The sequence below is a fragment of the Corvus cornix genome, chromosome 14 (genome assembly GCF_000738735.6).
Source record: "Corvus cornix cornix isolate S_Up_H32 chromosome 14, ASM73873v5, whole genome shotgun sequence".
NCBI lineage: Eukaryota > Metazoa > Chordata > Aves > Passeriformes > Corvidae > Corvus > Corvus cornix.
In genome coordinates this window covers 2,008,378-2,023,669 of record NC_046344.1, presented here as the reverse complement: position 1 = coordinate 2,023,669, position 15,292 = coordinate 2,008,378, and the positions used below count along the sequence as shown (strand labels likewise).

At 41.4% G+C, this 15,292-nt stretch overlaps 1 protein-coding gene across 4 annotated transcripts in view; it reads right to left on the bottom strand.

Annotated features, from left to right (window-relative positions):
- The window catches only part of OTOA (otoancorin), a 41,524-nt gene extending 27,139 nt beyond the window's left edge, over positions 1–14,385 (bottom strand). The window contains exons 1-14 of one of the 4 annotated variants that reach the window (XM_010392453.4): positions 14,025–14,384; positions 11,397–11,506; positions 11,045–11,073; positions 10,929–10,959; positions 10,807–10,834; positions 9,860–9,947; positions 8,289–8,420; positions 7,453–7,688; positions 7,152–7,255; positions 4,660–4,766; positions 4,080–4,219; positions 1,511–1,634; positions 935–1,150; positions 252–419 (exon numbers count right to left, since the gene is read on the bottom strand). In XM_010392453.4, the coding sequence (XP_010390755.1) occupies positions 252–419; positions 935–1,150; positions 1,511–1,634; positions 4,080–4,219; positions 4,660–4,766; positions 7,152–7,255; positions 7,453–7,688; positions 8,289–8,420; positions 9,860–9,947; positions 10,807–10,834; positions 10,929–10,959; positions 11,045–11,073; positions 11,397–11,475 (1,482 nt within the window). In that variant the 5' untranslated portion in view covers positions 11,476–11,506; positions 14,025–14,384. Of the gene's footprint in view, positions 1–251; positions 420–934; positions 1,151–1,510; positions 1,635–4,079; positions 4,220–4,659; positions 4,767–7,151; positions 7,256–7,452; positions 7,689–8,288; positions 8,421–9,859; positions 9,948–10,806; positions 10,835–10,928; positions 10,960–11,044; positions 11,074–11,396 lie in introns of all 4 variants that reach the window. The other 3 variants (XM_019281804.3, XM_019281800.3, XM_019281805.3) reach the window with 3 other exon arrangements.
- Positions 14,386–15,292: the final 907 nt, after the last annotated feature.

Genomic DNA, 15,292 nt, shown 5'->3' with positions numbered 1-15,292 from the left:
GGATTTACTCTTCTTTCTACTCTGTGTACTATTTCTCTTAAGAGGATAAAGGAAAAACATGACAGTATTAAAAACAAAACAGAAATAAGCAAGAGAGAACCTTCAAAATGCACTTGGTGTTCAGAAAAAAAGCAGTAGAACCATTAACCCTTGAGCTGAAGGACACACCTTGGTTTAATTCATGCTCTACAGTTCTGGTTACTGTGCTCTTGTGCAGAGAGAATCTGCCACACACTCGAGTTTATAATCACCTTCCTGAGGATGCCTTGTTGCTGTGCAGGAGATAAGTCAGACAAGTACTGGGACATCGTGCCTCGAATAATCTGAGACAGCTCCCTGGGGTTCATGCTGTGGAGTGACTGGGTGCCAATTCCTGTCACCAAGGCGCCCATTTGGCTCACATTATAAAATGATAAAACCTGCAGGGACAACAGCACAAGCAAACAGGAAGTTTTCTGGCTTGAGAACAGCAGATATATTTAAAAGCAAAAGTCAATAAATAAATCAAAACTATTCTTGTTAAATGCTTAATACATTTCTTGCCTGGGAATACCCTTTCTGTGTCGGTCCATGGAACAAATGTGTGCAGTTTCTCAGAAGTTCCTTTTTCTGCAACTTCAGCCAGGACCTGATTCCTTGCATTAAAATATATTTGAATATACAACCTGGGATCTCTGACCATGCAAATTCTGCTTAGGGCAGTGACACAGACAAAATAATATATACAGCTGCCAAATCCAAATATTCACTCTCTCTTTTACTAGAGAATTACTTTGGGATGTACAATCTTGGACGCTTTTGATTTAAACACGTATTTCAGACCACTAACTAAATAGAATTCATGTATTAAACTTTTCAAATTTTACACTTATTGTTGAGAAAAAGCCATTTCACCTTTAAAAACAGAAGGTAGGAAAGCTGTTATCAGAGGTACCTTTTCATAAGACAGATATTTACTGGATAAAATCATAACTTGGCTCTTTGCCCACCCAGAGACTTGGTTTAATGTTGCAACAGCATTATGCACTGCTTCAGGTGACAGAGATTCCAGCTGACTTGAAGTTAGTCCAACCACAGCATCTGACAGAGATCCAAGGGTATCATTCAATGTCTGGTTTTGCATGGCAATGTTCAGGAGTTGAGATTTGAGCTAAATCAAACAAAAAGAGCAGATGGGAAATAAAAATTTGCCAAGAACCAATTTCCATTACCACCCAAAACATTAACTGGAATCTCTGGAATAGGCATTGGCAAATATTCACACACTTCATAAAATTTCAAAAATAGAACCACAGTTGTGAAAGGAATATGGAATAGGAATATGAAACAGAACGAGAAAAGAATGAGCACTCAAAATGGGTTTCTATTCTTTGCATGCTCAAGAACTGTTTTCCCTTATTTCTTAAGTCCCAGTAATTTTTCACTCATTTCTTTCCTTATTTAAGAAGAACATCCCTCCTCCTCTGTTTACAGGATTGTGTTAGGCAAGAGGAACAAGTGTTGTACCCACCTCATGAAGCTCGGCCTGGAAACCTCTCAGCTGATTGCATTTAATCATTTGATGAAGTAGAGCCCGGGCCACAGCTGCCTCCATCTGCTCCAGGTCATCATAAAAGCAAACCAATAAACCCAGCCTACAGAGCAGAAATACATTAGCTCCCTTCTGACATAAAAGGTGTCACTGTTGGGAAATGGAAACACAGCTTGGTACCTTCTCCTTGTGATCACAGCTTGAGCCATTTCTGTTTGTCAAGAGTGCCTCAACCTGCAATTTTTAAAACTTAGCCTGTAACTGGGGTATGAGAACATGCACTGGCCTTTGTATTCAGCTGAATTCTGCCTCGATTGCTTGTGCTTGAAAATTTACCTGTCCTGGTTCCATTTGTCCATGGCTGGATTGTCCCAGTTAATGACTCCACTTCCCTTGACAGGATAATCTTGAAAATGATGGAGGGCTATTACTAAGTCTCTAGAAGTGGCTGGCTGGTTTGATTGGATGTTTTTGAAGTCTAAGTCCTGCTTGGATTGCACATGCAACACAACCCATTTGTGTTTCAGAGCAGACCCCAGAGCACAACATGGCCTCTTTATCATTTTAGGATTAAGCAAAGCCTGCTGTATTTCACATCAAACACAGGACTGGCCAATGGATGGAGGCCTGTCCAGTTCAACAGTGGTTTGGAGAAAGCACACTGAGGCTCACTGCCCAGTTGTGCCAGCACAGCAGTCTGCAAGGCAGGGTTGAACTGAGCTCATTTTCCTTCACAGTTCCCATGCTGTAATATTTAAGTCAACATTTCCATTAACCTCTGCAAAGTGCAACCACAGCCATAGTTTCTGGAGAGGAGGAGTCACACCACCATGGGGAAATGCCTCTTGTAGGTGTCCTTCTGGCTTAGACCTTGTGCTCATTTACTGCCTTTACCTGCAGCCCTGCAAAGAAAGAGCTCTGAATTGTGCACACTGTCTCTGGCCTTTGAGCTTTATAGTGATGGGGATGAACTGGTTTGTAGGAAGCCTGAGTCAATTCCCTGTCCCTGTAAACTCTCAGCCTTTGCTTTCATAACTTAGAACAAGAACCTCAAAGACATGGCCAAATATATATCAAGCTTTCCTGCTACAGTCCCTGGTTTTTAGCAGTTCAGTGAGGCAGGCACAGGCAGAGTCTGGGCAATAATCTCCAGATGTGAATCAAGTCAACAGTGGACAATGCTGCAGCACTACCACAAACTCAGTCAAATTCTACAGCACAGAAAGGCTTTTAGTTCCTCTAGTCCCTCAACAACAACCTGCCAGCGATATAACAAAACATTCCTTCAGCAGCAGATCTGAATTCATGGGACATCATCAAACCAACATACAAATCGAAGAAACATCTCTAAGAGCATTTTTATAACAAATAATTACATTCTGATGCATTATTACATACCCACCAAGAGCTCTTCATCTCCTTTGGGATTTGCAGAAATGAATAACACTACTTCTTAAAAGTAAAAGTGCATTTAAATCAACAGTATGGTTAAAATGAGTAACATAAACTAAGTGTGTTGTAAAAATGGAATATATTAAAGATTATGGAGCATGACATTTCTCTCATCTGTGAGAATGTGGCAGCTCTTGTGAGTGACAAAATCATTTTTAAGATTTCTGACATTGAAATTTAGAGCGTGGGCATAACTCTTCTCCCGCTTACTCCTCCGACAATGAGCAATGCCTCATGGAAGTCAGCGAGCTGCACTGCAGTAATGACAGGAGCTCTGAAGCCATAAAGCATATTCTCCATTAGTTTAAAGCTCCAAGGTATCCCCCAAGGAGACTACAAATAATTTCACACAGCATTGTCTTGGGACTAAATACATCCATTGATATGACAGTGTAAATGTAAATGTGGAGTGCAGAGCTTTCTCACACTTGCTGCGTATTTATGAGTAACAGCAGTTTATTTTGGTTTTTTATTATTGTTAAAGTTACTTCAGTGCAGATTTGACAGCCCTGAAAATTCAATTTCCTGCTCACACACCTAACATTCAAGCATATTTAGGCGTGGCTCATCCCTACCCTGCAGGACAAAGAGGACAGACAGCAGGGCAGGCTTTACACCACTTCACTATGTGGCTTCTCTGGTGACACCCATGTCCTCAAAACCCACTTGCAGTCCTGGCTGGCAGGAGTTGAGATTTCCTCCTTCAGTCCTAACTGTAACATGATTTCCACCAAACACCTCCATGTTCTATGATTCAAGCAGCCAAGATAGCCCATGCTCTGCTGTCCCAGTTTATTTTATTGTTCCACAATGTGGTGGAGCTCTGCCTGGGTCCCCCAGATACTGCTGCAGACTTCCTACAAATGCTACAGGCATCTCTTCACTCTGGAGCAGGAGACAAAGCATTAGCTAATTAGGCACACCTCCAAAAATTCATAAAGTAGCAATTCTTCACTGTTGCTAAACAGAGCTGGATTTCAGCCTAGATTTTTCTGCTGGAATGAAAAAGCTGTGCCACGTTATCAATTTCCATTTTCTCCTTACTTATTCATTCCATCCATACACAGCCATAAAAGAAAAAGCAAAGCAGCCTTGCCTGTAGATAGTTGAAATGTTCCTCATATCAAATCCTGACGAGTTTATCCTTTTCAGGAGGGCCTGTGCAAGCTCTGGTGTGATATCATACACCATGTCCAACTGCTTTGTTGCATTGTCGTAGCTAATGAACAGTCTGATCTGACCAGCACAAACAAAACCATCATCAGCTCTGTGAAACAACAACAGCCTATAAAGTATGTGTCTGACACTAAATTAATTGACCCTATTCATGTTACAGAGAAAGGAAGAAGATTTGGATAAAACAGTATTTCTGAAGGCAAAGCTGAGTGAGTGATTCGAGTGATTCTCTGCCAAAATGTCACATAATTTGAGGGTCTTCTATCATTGGTCCCTTTCAGTAGAAGTCACAGAAGTCTGATACAGATAAATAATTACATATTAATGACAGGCAATTTAAAATTAAAAATATAGAAGAATTTTGTAAAGAATATGTTTATATTTTCCCTCTATATTTTCTCTTTAATTAATGAAAATACATAAAGTTATTTTTCATGTTTAAATTTGCATTTGTGTTCATATTGTTTGTAGTTGACATCCAATCACACTTTGTTACTTACTTCATTGAGACTAATTTTCAGGATTTCTTCTAATGGGAGATGGACCATGTATCTTCCCAAAATCCATAAGCTTTCTGCAGTGACCCAAGAAGTTGATTCATTGAACTCTGTTTTGTACAAATAAATACTCACTACAATGTTAAGAAAGTAATTACTTTTCAAATACATTGTACCTAATATATTGTTATTGGTAAATAATAAAAAAAATCTGCAAATCAGAAAAATCCTTAGCAGAGAGAGTCAGGTTCCCTCCATTTGCTACATTTTAGCACCACACTTTTATGAGCCCATAAATTATTTAATGAAATGAAATAGTGTTTCAAATGTCTCAAATTTTCTCATATAAAAACAATGAATGTTTTATGTTGTTGAAATAGAGAATGGATGAAGTGTGGGACAGGAAAAATTTACCCAAAAGTATTAAATATGGAGCAGTATTTTTTAAATTCCCTTTTCCTAATCAATTGCATTATTTAAGAACATCAGGAAGGCATGACACTTTATGTATCTTATATATTATTATTGATGATGCCATTTATTTTGGCAAAATGCAATAGCAATAATGGAGAAAATGAAAAACTGTTCAAATACCTACATGGAAATATGTTGACAAAAATACAAAACACTGCATAACAGTTAAAAAATGCCATTCATTTAGTAACATTCTCCCAAGGATTGAAAACGAAATCAAGATCCAAACATCCCTGAGAAAAAACATATTTATGGACTCCATGGGTACCCTGAGCCACAAAGACCGTTTTCTCCAGAGTGTTGTGATTTGGATGGCTCAGTGTGTGAGACCTCTGATCACATTCCTTGGCAGTGCTGATACTCACACAACTCTGCTAAATAAAATCATCAGAGCACTTGGAAGAGTTTCCAGCGTCGGGAAAAAACCAGCCTGTATCTATCAGAAGCTGAAGGACTCCATTAAGAGATTTTTTTGAAAACACAGATCTAAGCTCCTTAACTGAGACAAGATGATGCTCCCAGCAGACTCGTCAGGCCTGTGGTTTTTAAAGTGATATTACCTCCCATTACCGAGAATATTACAGGAGCTGAAAGACCTGACAAGAGAGCTAAAGACAAACCAGCACAATTTAACGATGTTGACTGTGGCCTTTAGCAGAACAGACTTGCACTTACCAGCCATGGCAGCTGTGATCCCCAAAAACTGATCCCTATCCCAGGTGGTCCCAGTGCTACCCACATATAAAGTGAATAAATCACCCTCCTGCAGGACTCTTCCTGCACTCTGCTGTGGCCTGGGCACTGCAGATGAACAAGAGGGAGCTTTAGACTTCCAGTCTGAGTGTGCCTGCCCAGGGCTGATGGTTCACACTGCCACAACCAGCTGGGAATCAGCCCCTGCTCGATGCCCTGGGAGTGGAGTCACCACATCTACTCTGCTTTCAGCATGGGAAGCAGCAGCCAGGAGGAAAAAGAAGCACAGCAATTCCCAGTCCCTCCCAAGCTGGGTGATCTTCCTTAAATCAAGGGTTCACCAATGCTTCAGACACAACCCAAGATGATGCTGAGGGATTTTCCCAGGACTGCTGAGTAGCACCAGGCAAGTTCTGCATCTTTGCTTCCCCAGCAATGCACTGGCACTAACATCACCTCACAGCAGCAGCATGAACCTCCTCTTCACAACTTATTGCTCTGATATTTTGAAATGGCAGGAGACACAGGAGGCAGATTTAGCTCCACTGAAGCAAGTGGGCATTTTGCCTTTAATTTCTAGGGAAAGAGGAAGAACACACACATATAAAAGTCTAAAATGCTCCCAGGACAGCTGTGTTGGGATGTTCAGTGAAACCCAGGCACCGGCTCTGATGGTTCAGTGCCCTGCACAGCCCCCTTGTGGAGCCCATCCTGCCTGTCCCAGCTGTGGAACAGCTGTTTAAGGCACATTAACCAGGCAAACAGATGTGGGAAAATGCATCCAATCAGGATTAATTAACTTCAGTTTTATCTTGTCCCTTTGCTGATCGAGTCAGTGCCATGTGCTTCTACAACATCCTGCATTTTTTTAAACAGTGCAGTGGATAATGTATCCTGAGCCAGAGCTGTTTTTCTCCTCTGAACAGGAGTTCAGAAGGGAACAACACACTTTGGCAGAGCACCTGGCCACTGTATCCTATTTCAGACTTAGTAAGTACAGAGAGAAAAGACTGGCATATGAGAAAAAGACTTTGTGTATAGCTCTGTGCAGAACAGAGGAAGAGTCCATTGGTTGGACTTGATCCTGGAGGTCTTTTCCAGCCTTAACAATAGCATGATTCTATCCTATAAGCGCAAGCATCATTGGAGAACTATTTGTCATGAGTAACAAACACATTATATTTACTGTGTTCTGGAGAAAAGGTATTCCAAACAGCTACTCTTAAACAGACCTGTGTTAAACTAGGCAAACAATTCAATACAGTGAACAGGCCTTTTGCTGAGTGCTTTTCTCTTATGATAAGCAAGAAAAAACCACTGTAACATACCACTCATGTTGTAAGACTTCTGTAGAATCTGCTTCATCCAGCCATACAGAGCTCTCTGAGTGCTTGCTGAGGTTCTGTCATAGAGGTCCTTGAATAATGATGATCTAAGTGATACAAGGGCATTTTAGTTCACTAGTGAGTTAACTATTCATTTTTTTAATGACTCACATGGACAAATGATTTTAGAAACAGCGACACATAAGCAGAAAGCTGTGTCTGGAAAACAGACTGAGACCATATAGCAACCTCTTTTCAAAGAGCCAGCAAATCCAACATAGTGTCTGAAAAATAAATGGCTTACAAGTTTCTGAAAGCATCCTCCAGCAGAAGGTTTGGGAGGCTTCCAATAACATCAGGGTGGAGATAGTTCACTGCTGACATACTCAGAACCTGGCTCAGGATATCCACACAGTCCAGAGCACTCAGAGCCAGGAAGCATTTATCCAGTGTTACAAGGAACAAGGTCCTGTTTACTCCTGGGCTTTGAAAAATTCTCTCTCTAGTCTTGTCCCAGTCAAGAATAATATTTCCCACTTCCTGCAAGCAACAAAGTGTTAAAGTAGTATCTCTGATTAATTCAATATATTGTTCATTTTGAGGCCTGACAGAGAGCACTCTACACAGAACATGATGCTATTCTCATGAAAAACAGCTGCAAACTATTGGTTGTTTGCATTACTTCAGATCATTCCTTTCTTTTTTTACAAAACTACAATGAAACCCAAAAAAAGGATCCAAAAGGTTGATTAACAAAATTACTAATTTCACCTTCTATAGCCATCTTGGCTCTCTTCCCAGCCACTGAAAAGAAGACACTCCCTGAGAATTACTGGCCCTACCTACCTTAGATGTTACTGTAGGAGGGTGAACTCTTCTCTGGAGATGAGTTTCTCTCTACTGATTACAGTGAAAACCCAAACGACTGACTTGGACTTGCAGCAACTTTGAGACAATAAGAATTAAATGAAGTTAAGTCTAACCTAAGAGGAGAGGGAGTTTTGGAATGCAATCCAAGCCAGGTAAGGAACTGCAGGGCCTGCACTGCGAGCCCCCCAGTCTGTCCCTTTCTGTTTATCTAAATGGACAGTTTATCCACTGACAGCAGCTTTTCCTTTTCCAAAGTGTAAAGTCACTTACAAGATGCTCCTTTTTGCTGTGGAAGAGGTACTTCATTGCAGTTTGGAACTGCTGCTGATCAAGCTGTTGCAATTCAGACAGTAGTTGCCTGGGCTGGTATAAAAGGTTCTTCAGGTAACTTTTTATGGACATCTGAAGTATAGAAAAATATGTGTAATATACATAAAACTCATACTATTGTACTAGGGGCATCTTTTACTCCCTGAAAATCTCTGCTCAAGGAGAACTAAGTGCTTAGCTCTGTACTGTCTGTGCTGTCAATGATCAAAATAACTATTCTCCACACAAACTGAAAACAAAAATAATCTAAATGCATTCTGAAAGACAGTAATTTTCAAATCCTATTCTTGGCTTCGTGAACAAGTCCTCTCGAGGGAGCTTTTTAGCAAAGATGCCTCAGTTTCTCACTTCATAAAACGAGTAATAAAGCTTTTCTACTTCACACAGCAGAGCTGTGAAAAGGAAACTTCTAAAGAGCTACAAAAAAACGAAAAAAAAAATCAGGTACCATGTGCATATTATTACTTTAAAAAGGGAAGGAATTGTGCAATTAAATGGGAGGAAAAGTCTGTACCAGGTCATATGCCAAAAATATTCTCTTTCTCATCAAGCTGCACTACCACTTAACAATCTCATGCCTGTTTTGAAAAATTTAAGGGAAATGATAACATTGGAACAGAAATAAATGTAAGGCTCATTAGCATCAGACTGGAGTAAAATCCCTTCTAATTCCTGACAGAATTATTTCAGAATTGGTTTGCAATTTGAGTTGCAATTGTTCTTTACTGCCTTTGCTTAACTTGCATTGCCACCACCAAATATTAACACAGTTCCTTCTTCCCTGGGGGTTCAGCCTGCTGAGAGCCTCAGGCTGCCAATAAACCTGACAAAGGGAAGGGGCAGTGGCAGGAAAATATAGGTGAGGATGAGCTGTGACAGCGACATGGAGCTTGGGACAGGGTTCAAGCACTGTGGAGCTTCTGGGAATGCCTGAGGCTCAGGGATGGCACAGTTGACACTTCCCTGTTTCAGTGTGCAGGGATGAGGGAGGGGCTCAGGTTTGATGAGCTGGGTACAGCTCCACTTAAAGCAGCTCATCACAAATCCTCAGCAGCAGGAGGAACAACAACTCCTTCCTGCATCACTTCCACAGCCATAATTTACAAAAACAGCTTTCAAAGGAGCTTTAAAAGATGGAGACATTTTGTAGGATGCTCTGGAGCCTCTCATTCCACAAGGAGCAGTGTGAACTACAGCCAGTCAAAACCTGTCATTTTCTGGGGAAGCAGCATTTATATACACTCAACTCAGAAATAATGAGCCTGAAAACTCCTAATTCCTGCTTCCCATCAGAGGAAAAACAAAAAAGATCGTTATTATTATTTCTGCCTTGCATTCTCCTGCAATCTTAGGGGGAAAAGACAACCTATGCCTATTTCCTGTTTAGTTGCCACACTACAGATGTGTCAATTACCTCCATCATTGGCCACCTAGCTTTGGCTACAGAGGTAGGCTGGTTTTTTAAATTCATTTTCAAATAAAAGTTTTCATGCATCTTAAATGTCACAAACCTGGAGGCTGCTAAGAGTAAACATAACTTCCTGAGCATGAAAATATGCCATGACTTTTGTAAGCATGTCTGCTGTCCAGACATCAGAGCTGTAACAGAAAACAGGACCAAAAATGACCGTAAAATAATATAACGAGTTAAATAGCAGATTACCAAAGTAAAGAAGAAAAAGGGAAACAAACAGTTCTGCTAACACCATACTCACAAAAGTATTCTGGTTTTTGCCTAACCAGAGTAAAAGTTGATCTATTTAACGCAACGAAAACACATAGTTCAATGGGGAATGGAATTAATTAGTTATGTTTCTTTCCATCTGATTCCACAACCACCCACAATAATCTCAGTTTTCCAAGGTGTTGCCATTAGTACCATCTCCAGGCACGTGCTTCTGGGCACCCCATTTTATGCCTGTTCTGATCTGCTTGCAGAAAGTACGGGGAGTAACTGGTGCCTTTCCCTCAGCACAGACATTAATTTCACTGTCTTCTTTACACAGCCACTGATTTTCTCAAAACATGGAGTGGAATGGCCTTTGAGGCTTATACTGCTCTTTCAAATTTAGACAAAATTAGCAAATAGCTCAAAAGTCACCAGGAGCTGGAGGATGGGGGATGGAGTGGGACTGAAAGAAGGAAGTGGACAGAAAGCTGGAACTGCACCTAATTTCCTTAAGAAGCCATTTGGACACATGTGAGCAAAGTTATTTATCAGAACTTCTGAAAATTGAAGTATATATTCTCAGCCTCATTCTATTTTTTTTTCTTTTTCATGACAAACAGGTCTTTCCCTGTTAATAGGAAATATCCTCCCAGGAGACCTAAATCCAGGTAATCGTATGTGCCAATTTCATTCTATCCATAAAGTTCCAGTTTCTGTGGAAATGAAACAGATCATATCTGAAGTGCAAGATAATACCGAAAAATCAAGATAGTGAGAGTAATTCATTACCTTTGACAATTAAGTACATCTAGGAGAGCTGCACATGAAAAATGGAACATAAATAGTTACGGTGAGACACTGAGTTTTAATTCATTTTAGAAGTGTTAAGAGGGAACAACTCTGTACATTACCATTCAGATATTTCCCAGCTATTACTTCCTCCTAAGGAAAAATTACGAATATATGTAATAAATTATTATTTTTAGATTATAAAATGTTAGTAGAGAGATCAAATAAAAATACTCACCACAGCTTTGAGTAACAATGGAGGCAAATCTGTAAAAGATTATCCCGTTACTAGATGTTAATGTGTTATCATTCAATTGTATTACACAAAAATACATTTATTGTATGTAGTGAATATAAATACATATATAATTTATTTGCAAACATTTAATGCCGTTTTGATTACATTTATTTGCAGAAAAACAGTGGGGAGAAAAAAGGCTGTTAAATAATAATCAGTCTTGGTGAAATTCTTTGCTGGCATAACTCGATGAAATCAAGAGAGCAGAGACCACTAAACAGCACCTAATTTATTACACACAGCTTTTTCCACCCCACAAAATACACCCCTTAGACAGGAGTTCTGGTCTTACCTTCAGAGTTCTGACTGTGAGTAATCTCAGCATGATTCATTGATATCAACAAGAAACACATCTTCAAAAGTCTGGACATTTTTTCTGGTGTTTTTTAGAATAAAAAGATACTTGAATTGAAAAGGAAAATAGAACAGAGTCAAAAGGCAATATTCACCCCAAATTTTCATAGCTATAAATCAGAGACAGCCTATGCTATGGAGTACAGACAGAGATCAGAACAATCCAGAACTGCTTGCTCCCAGGTTTTTAATTTAGATCTTTTTCTAGGATAGAGATATACCTTATGCAAACACAAGTCCACTACAAGTGTGTGAGCAGCTAGAATTATCTCCCTTTAGCAAGTGGCTCATTTAATTTTCTTCCTTGTAGCACCATTTATTTACTAAATTACACTGCACCTAAATATGACTTCAATGCAGTTTTCTTAAAACAGGCAAGCAAATCCTTTTAAAATCAGATAAAAAAGAAGATAAATAGAGGGAGAAAGGAAATTATAAAGAAGCTTCAAACAAACCCTAAGCTTTTCCTAGCTGGTTAAGCTGCCTGCAGGATCACTGCAAACTTGGTCTGGGACCCTCCATTTGCAGATGTCTGACCTCAGGGGTGGGACAGCCTGGCCCTTGTCCCATGTCACTGTAGGGTGCTCCAGGCAGGGAGGGGAAAGGAGTGTTCCACTTCCCTGCTGCCACATTTGGCAAAAAGGGAGAAAATGTCCTTATGCTCTTCTGAAGCAGAGGGAAAGTCACACATTTGGGAAACAGACCATGTCACTTCACCTGGACGGATCAAAGCCGTGGTCCTTGTACTCACAAGAAGTGTCCCATCAATGTTCCACCACCATCTCAGACAGTTTGTATAGAAAGAGATGTTTCAGTAGCTCTTGCTATCCCTGCTGCCCTGTGCTATGCAGCATGAAGACCACTGAAAGATAAATTATCTGAAGGGCAGTAATGGGATACCCAGAGCCTTTCACTGGGTTGTCACTGACTGCCATCAGAAAAAAATTGACAGTCTCACAGTCATCCAAAACAAAATGAATGTGTTGCTTTTGGTCCTCTTCATAGACATAGCAGCAATGCAATGGGATGGAAAGGAAGCAAAGACTGGGCAGCTCTCACTCACACAGGGGTTTCTGCAGCCACGTCCCCTCCGCAGCTCTGACGGCCATCAGCTGCTTCAATCCACACTGCAGGGAAGATTTTCTGCATCTGCACCCCTCAGCCTGACCCCCTGCTCAGACTGAGAGTCACCACCCCACAGGTAAAACAATTAATTAATCTGACGTATTAGATGATGCCCTGATCCACAGATTGCAGCTTCTTACACTGGGATTAGTCCCTGATGTAACAAATGACATAGAGGGTCCCATTGGCCAACTTGGCTCTGACCACAGAGAGACTTTGTTAGTTTTCTCTCCCTTTCCCTCATTTCAAAGGTTTATTTGCAAGACACTGAATTTCTGCATTTCTTTTTGTTGCTGAATTTGGATCTGTGCTCACTGTCTCTTTTTTCCCCCAAAGTTCTCTGTCACGGCTTGAGTTACAGATCTGACAATTTGATAAATACAACACCTTTTTTGGACTGTTTAATCCCATGTACCAAGGTACTCTTTTATGAAAACGTCTTCCAACAAGCCTCCAGCAATACTTCAGTCTACTGCAAATACTTAAATCCAGTCTTGTAACAGGAATGACTCAAACTGACAGATGATGAAAAATTTAAACATTAGACTAAGAAGCTATCACCTCTATCCTGTTCTTACACAGACTGAAACCCCTTTCAGCTACTCTTTTGGGAGCACCACAGTAAATGTCTCTCATTCAGATGTATCCGGTTTCCCAGACAATGAACTCACTTGTGTTTGTTTCAGCCGGTGCTCTAATAATTTTGCAGTAAGTTTTTGATAACTCTGCATAGGTTAAATCATGCTTCCAGTGTCAGTCCTGATGTTTATTCCAATTCATTCACTTTGATCAGGGAGTGCATTTTAATTAAAGCATGCTAACTTAATATATAAGGAGATTAAATGCTAAGGGAAGTGCTTTTTCACCCTGACTAACTCAAGCGGACAATCAGCAGGTGCACAAAAAGTCTGCTGTGCAATAGCCCTGCTTGGTAAAACAATCTGTGGGATGAAGCAGCTCATTTTTTCGGTGAAACAGGTCTGTTTGCAGTTCACAGCAGCTTTCAGACAGCCCCAAATCACACTGTGGGGATCTCCTGCAGATCCCATCCAGCACTTTCCCAGAGATCATTCCTTGAATATGCTGTGATCAGATCTCTGACAAGTCACCCTTGCAGGACTCCCCACTTATGAGGAACTCCCAGATTGCCTTCTCCTTTCACTCCCCAAACAGCCACTATAACATGTACAGAAATCCTAGACATGTTATCACTCACTCCATGCAGTCGCTCTCTTATCTGAAGCTTGATAACCAGAAAGCTGACCTCACAATCACAAGCCTTGCTGATAAGCCTGGGCACTGCCGGTGCCCACCTTCCCCCTTGCACCCGGGCTCTGAGAAAAAGCACCACACGCTGTGAGGGAACCCGCAATGGGTCCGGGCTGGAAAGGGAGAGAGGGGAGGAGAAGAGAAGGAGAGCCAGGACCCCAGAGCACTTTACCTGCCTCTGCCGTGTGCGCCTCCTGCCCAGCACTGCGGGAGCTGGGCGGCTCCAGCCAGGGACCCTGAGAGCAGCGCCAGGCCCAGCACCGCCCTGCAGCCTCAGGCGCCGGCCCAGCAGCGCCGGCCCTCAGAGCGGGCGGGCAGGACTCCCTGCCGGGCTCGGCGGGCGAGGGACTCCCAGAGCAGGCAGAAGGGGACACTTCTGTCCCGAGATGAAGAGAGCTCAACAAGCTGTGCAGGGGAAACGTAGGGCTGGGCTGGTGCTGCCCGGCTACCTCATCTCCCCGGCCCTGGGTTCCTCAGGGCAGAGTATGAACTGACTGTTCCTGGGATCACCCTGCAAAAGGGGGCTGTGGTTTTGACGGGTGAAGCTGTTCCAACTTTGCTTTGAAGGTTTCTGGCTAAAAATCATGCCCTTGCACAGCATTGTTTTCCTACAGTGCAACACACCCAGTCCACCCTGACAAAACAGAACAGTTTAGTCACTCTCTAGGGCAAAACACTGCACTCAGCGAGAGCACTGAAGTGCAGCCCGGACACTGCCACCCACAGCAGGACAGGAACAGCGGAAGGACGAGGCAGGATTCCCAAACCCGGGAGTAATGAATTCGGACATTGGAATTGCAACACTTGTTCCCTTAGATGGCATCTTAGAGTATCTGGGGCAATTTAATGAACTACTGGACTCAAGAGTTTCTCTGTGTGGGCTGAGCAGCATTAACTGCACACAAATGCTCTCTCAGGGCCTGCAGGGAGGAAGAAGTCCCTTCCCTCCACAGGAACTCTGGCTTTAGAAATACAGATGTAGGTACAGTCCTACGGTTTATTCTGTTTATTCAACAGGACTAAGGTTTTTGACCCTGCTGAAGGCTTTGCAGAAAGCTTTTCTTCATTATTGCTCATGTTTTAATTCCTCATCTCAAGTGTAAGAATACTTTGTTAAACAGAGTGAAAAAAGTAGAAAATCATAAGAAAGGAAAAAAACCTCCTATTATTTACATTGCACATTCTGTTCCTAGGCCTCTCAAAGCTATTACAAACTGAAATCCTAAGTGACAGGACTAAAAGATGAGAAACATGAAATGCAGTCTCTTGTGTGATTTTTAACCTGTGGGATTAAAACACTGAAGTACCTTTGAAGAAGTTTGTCTTAATATGTATTTGCTACCTTAACCTAAATTCATGACACATTAAAAATCATTTTCCTACTACTAGATGAGTACAAAATGAAGGTAGCAGAAGATAAATTAATGGATTCACTCCAGA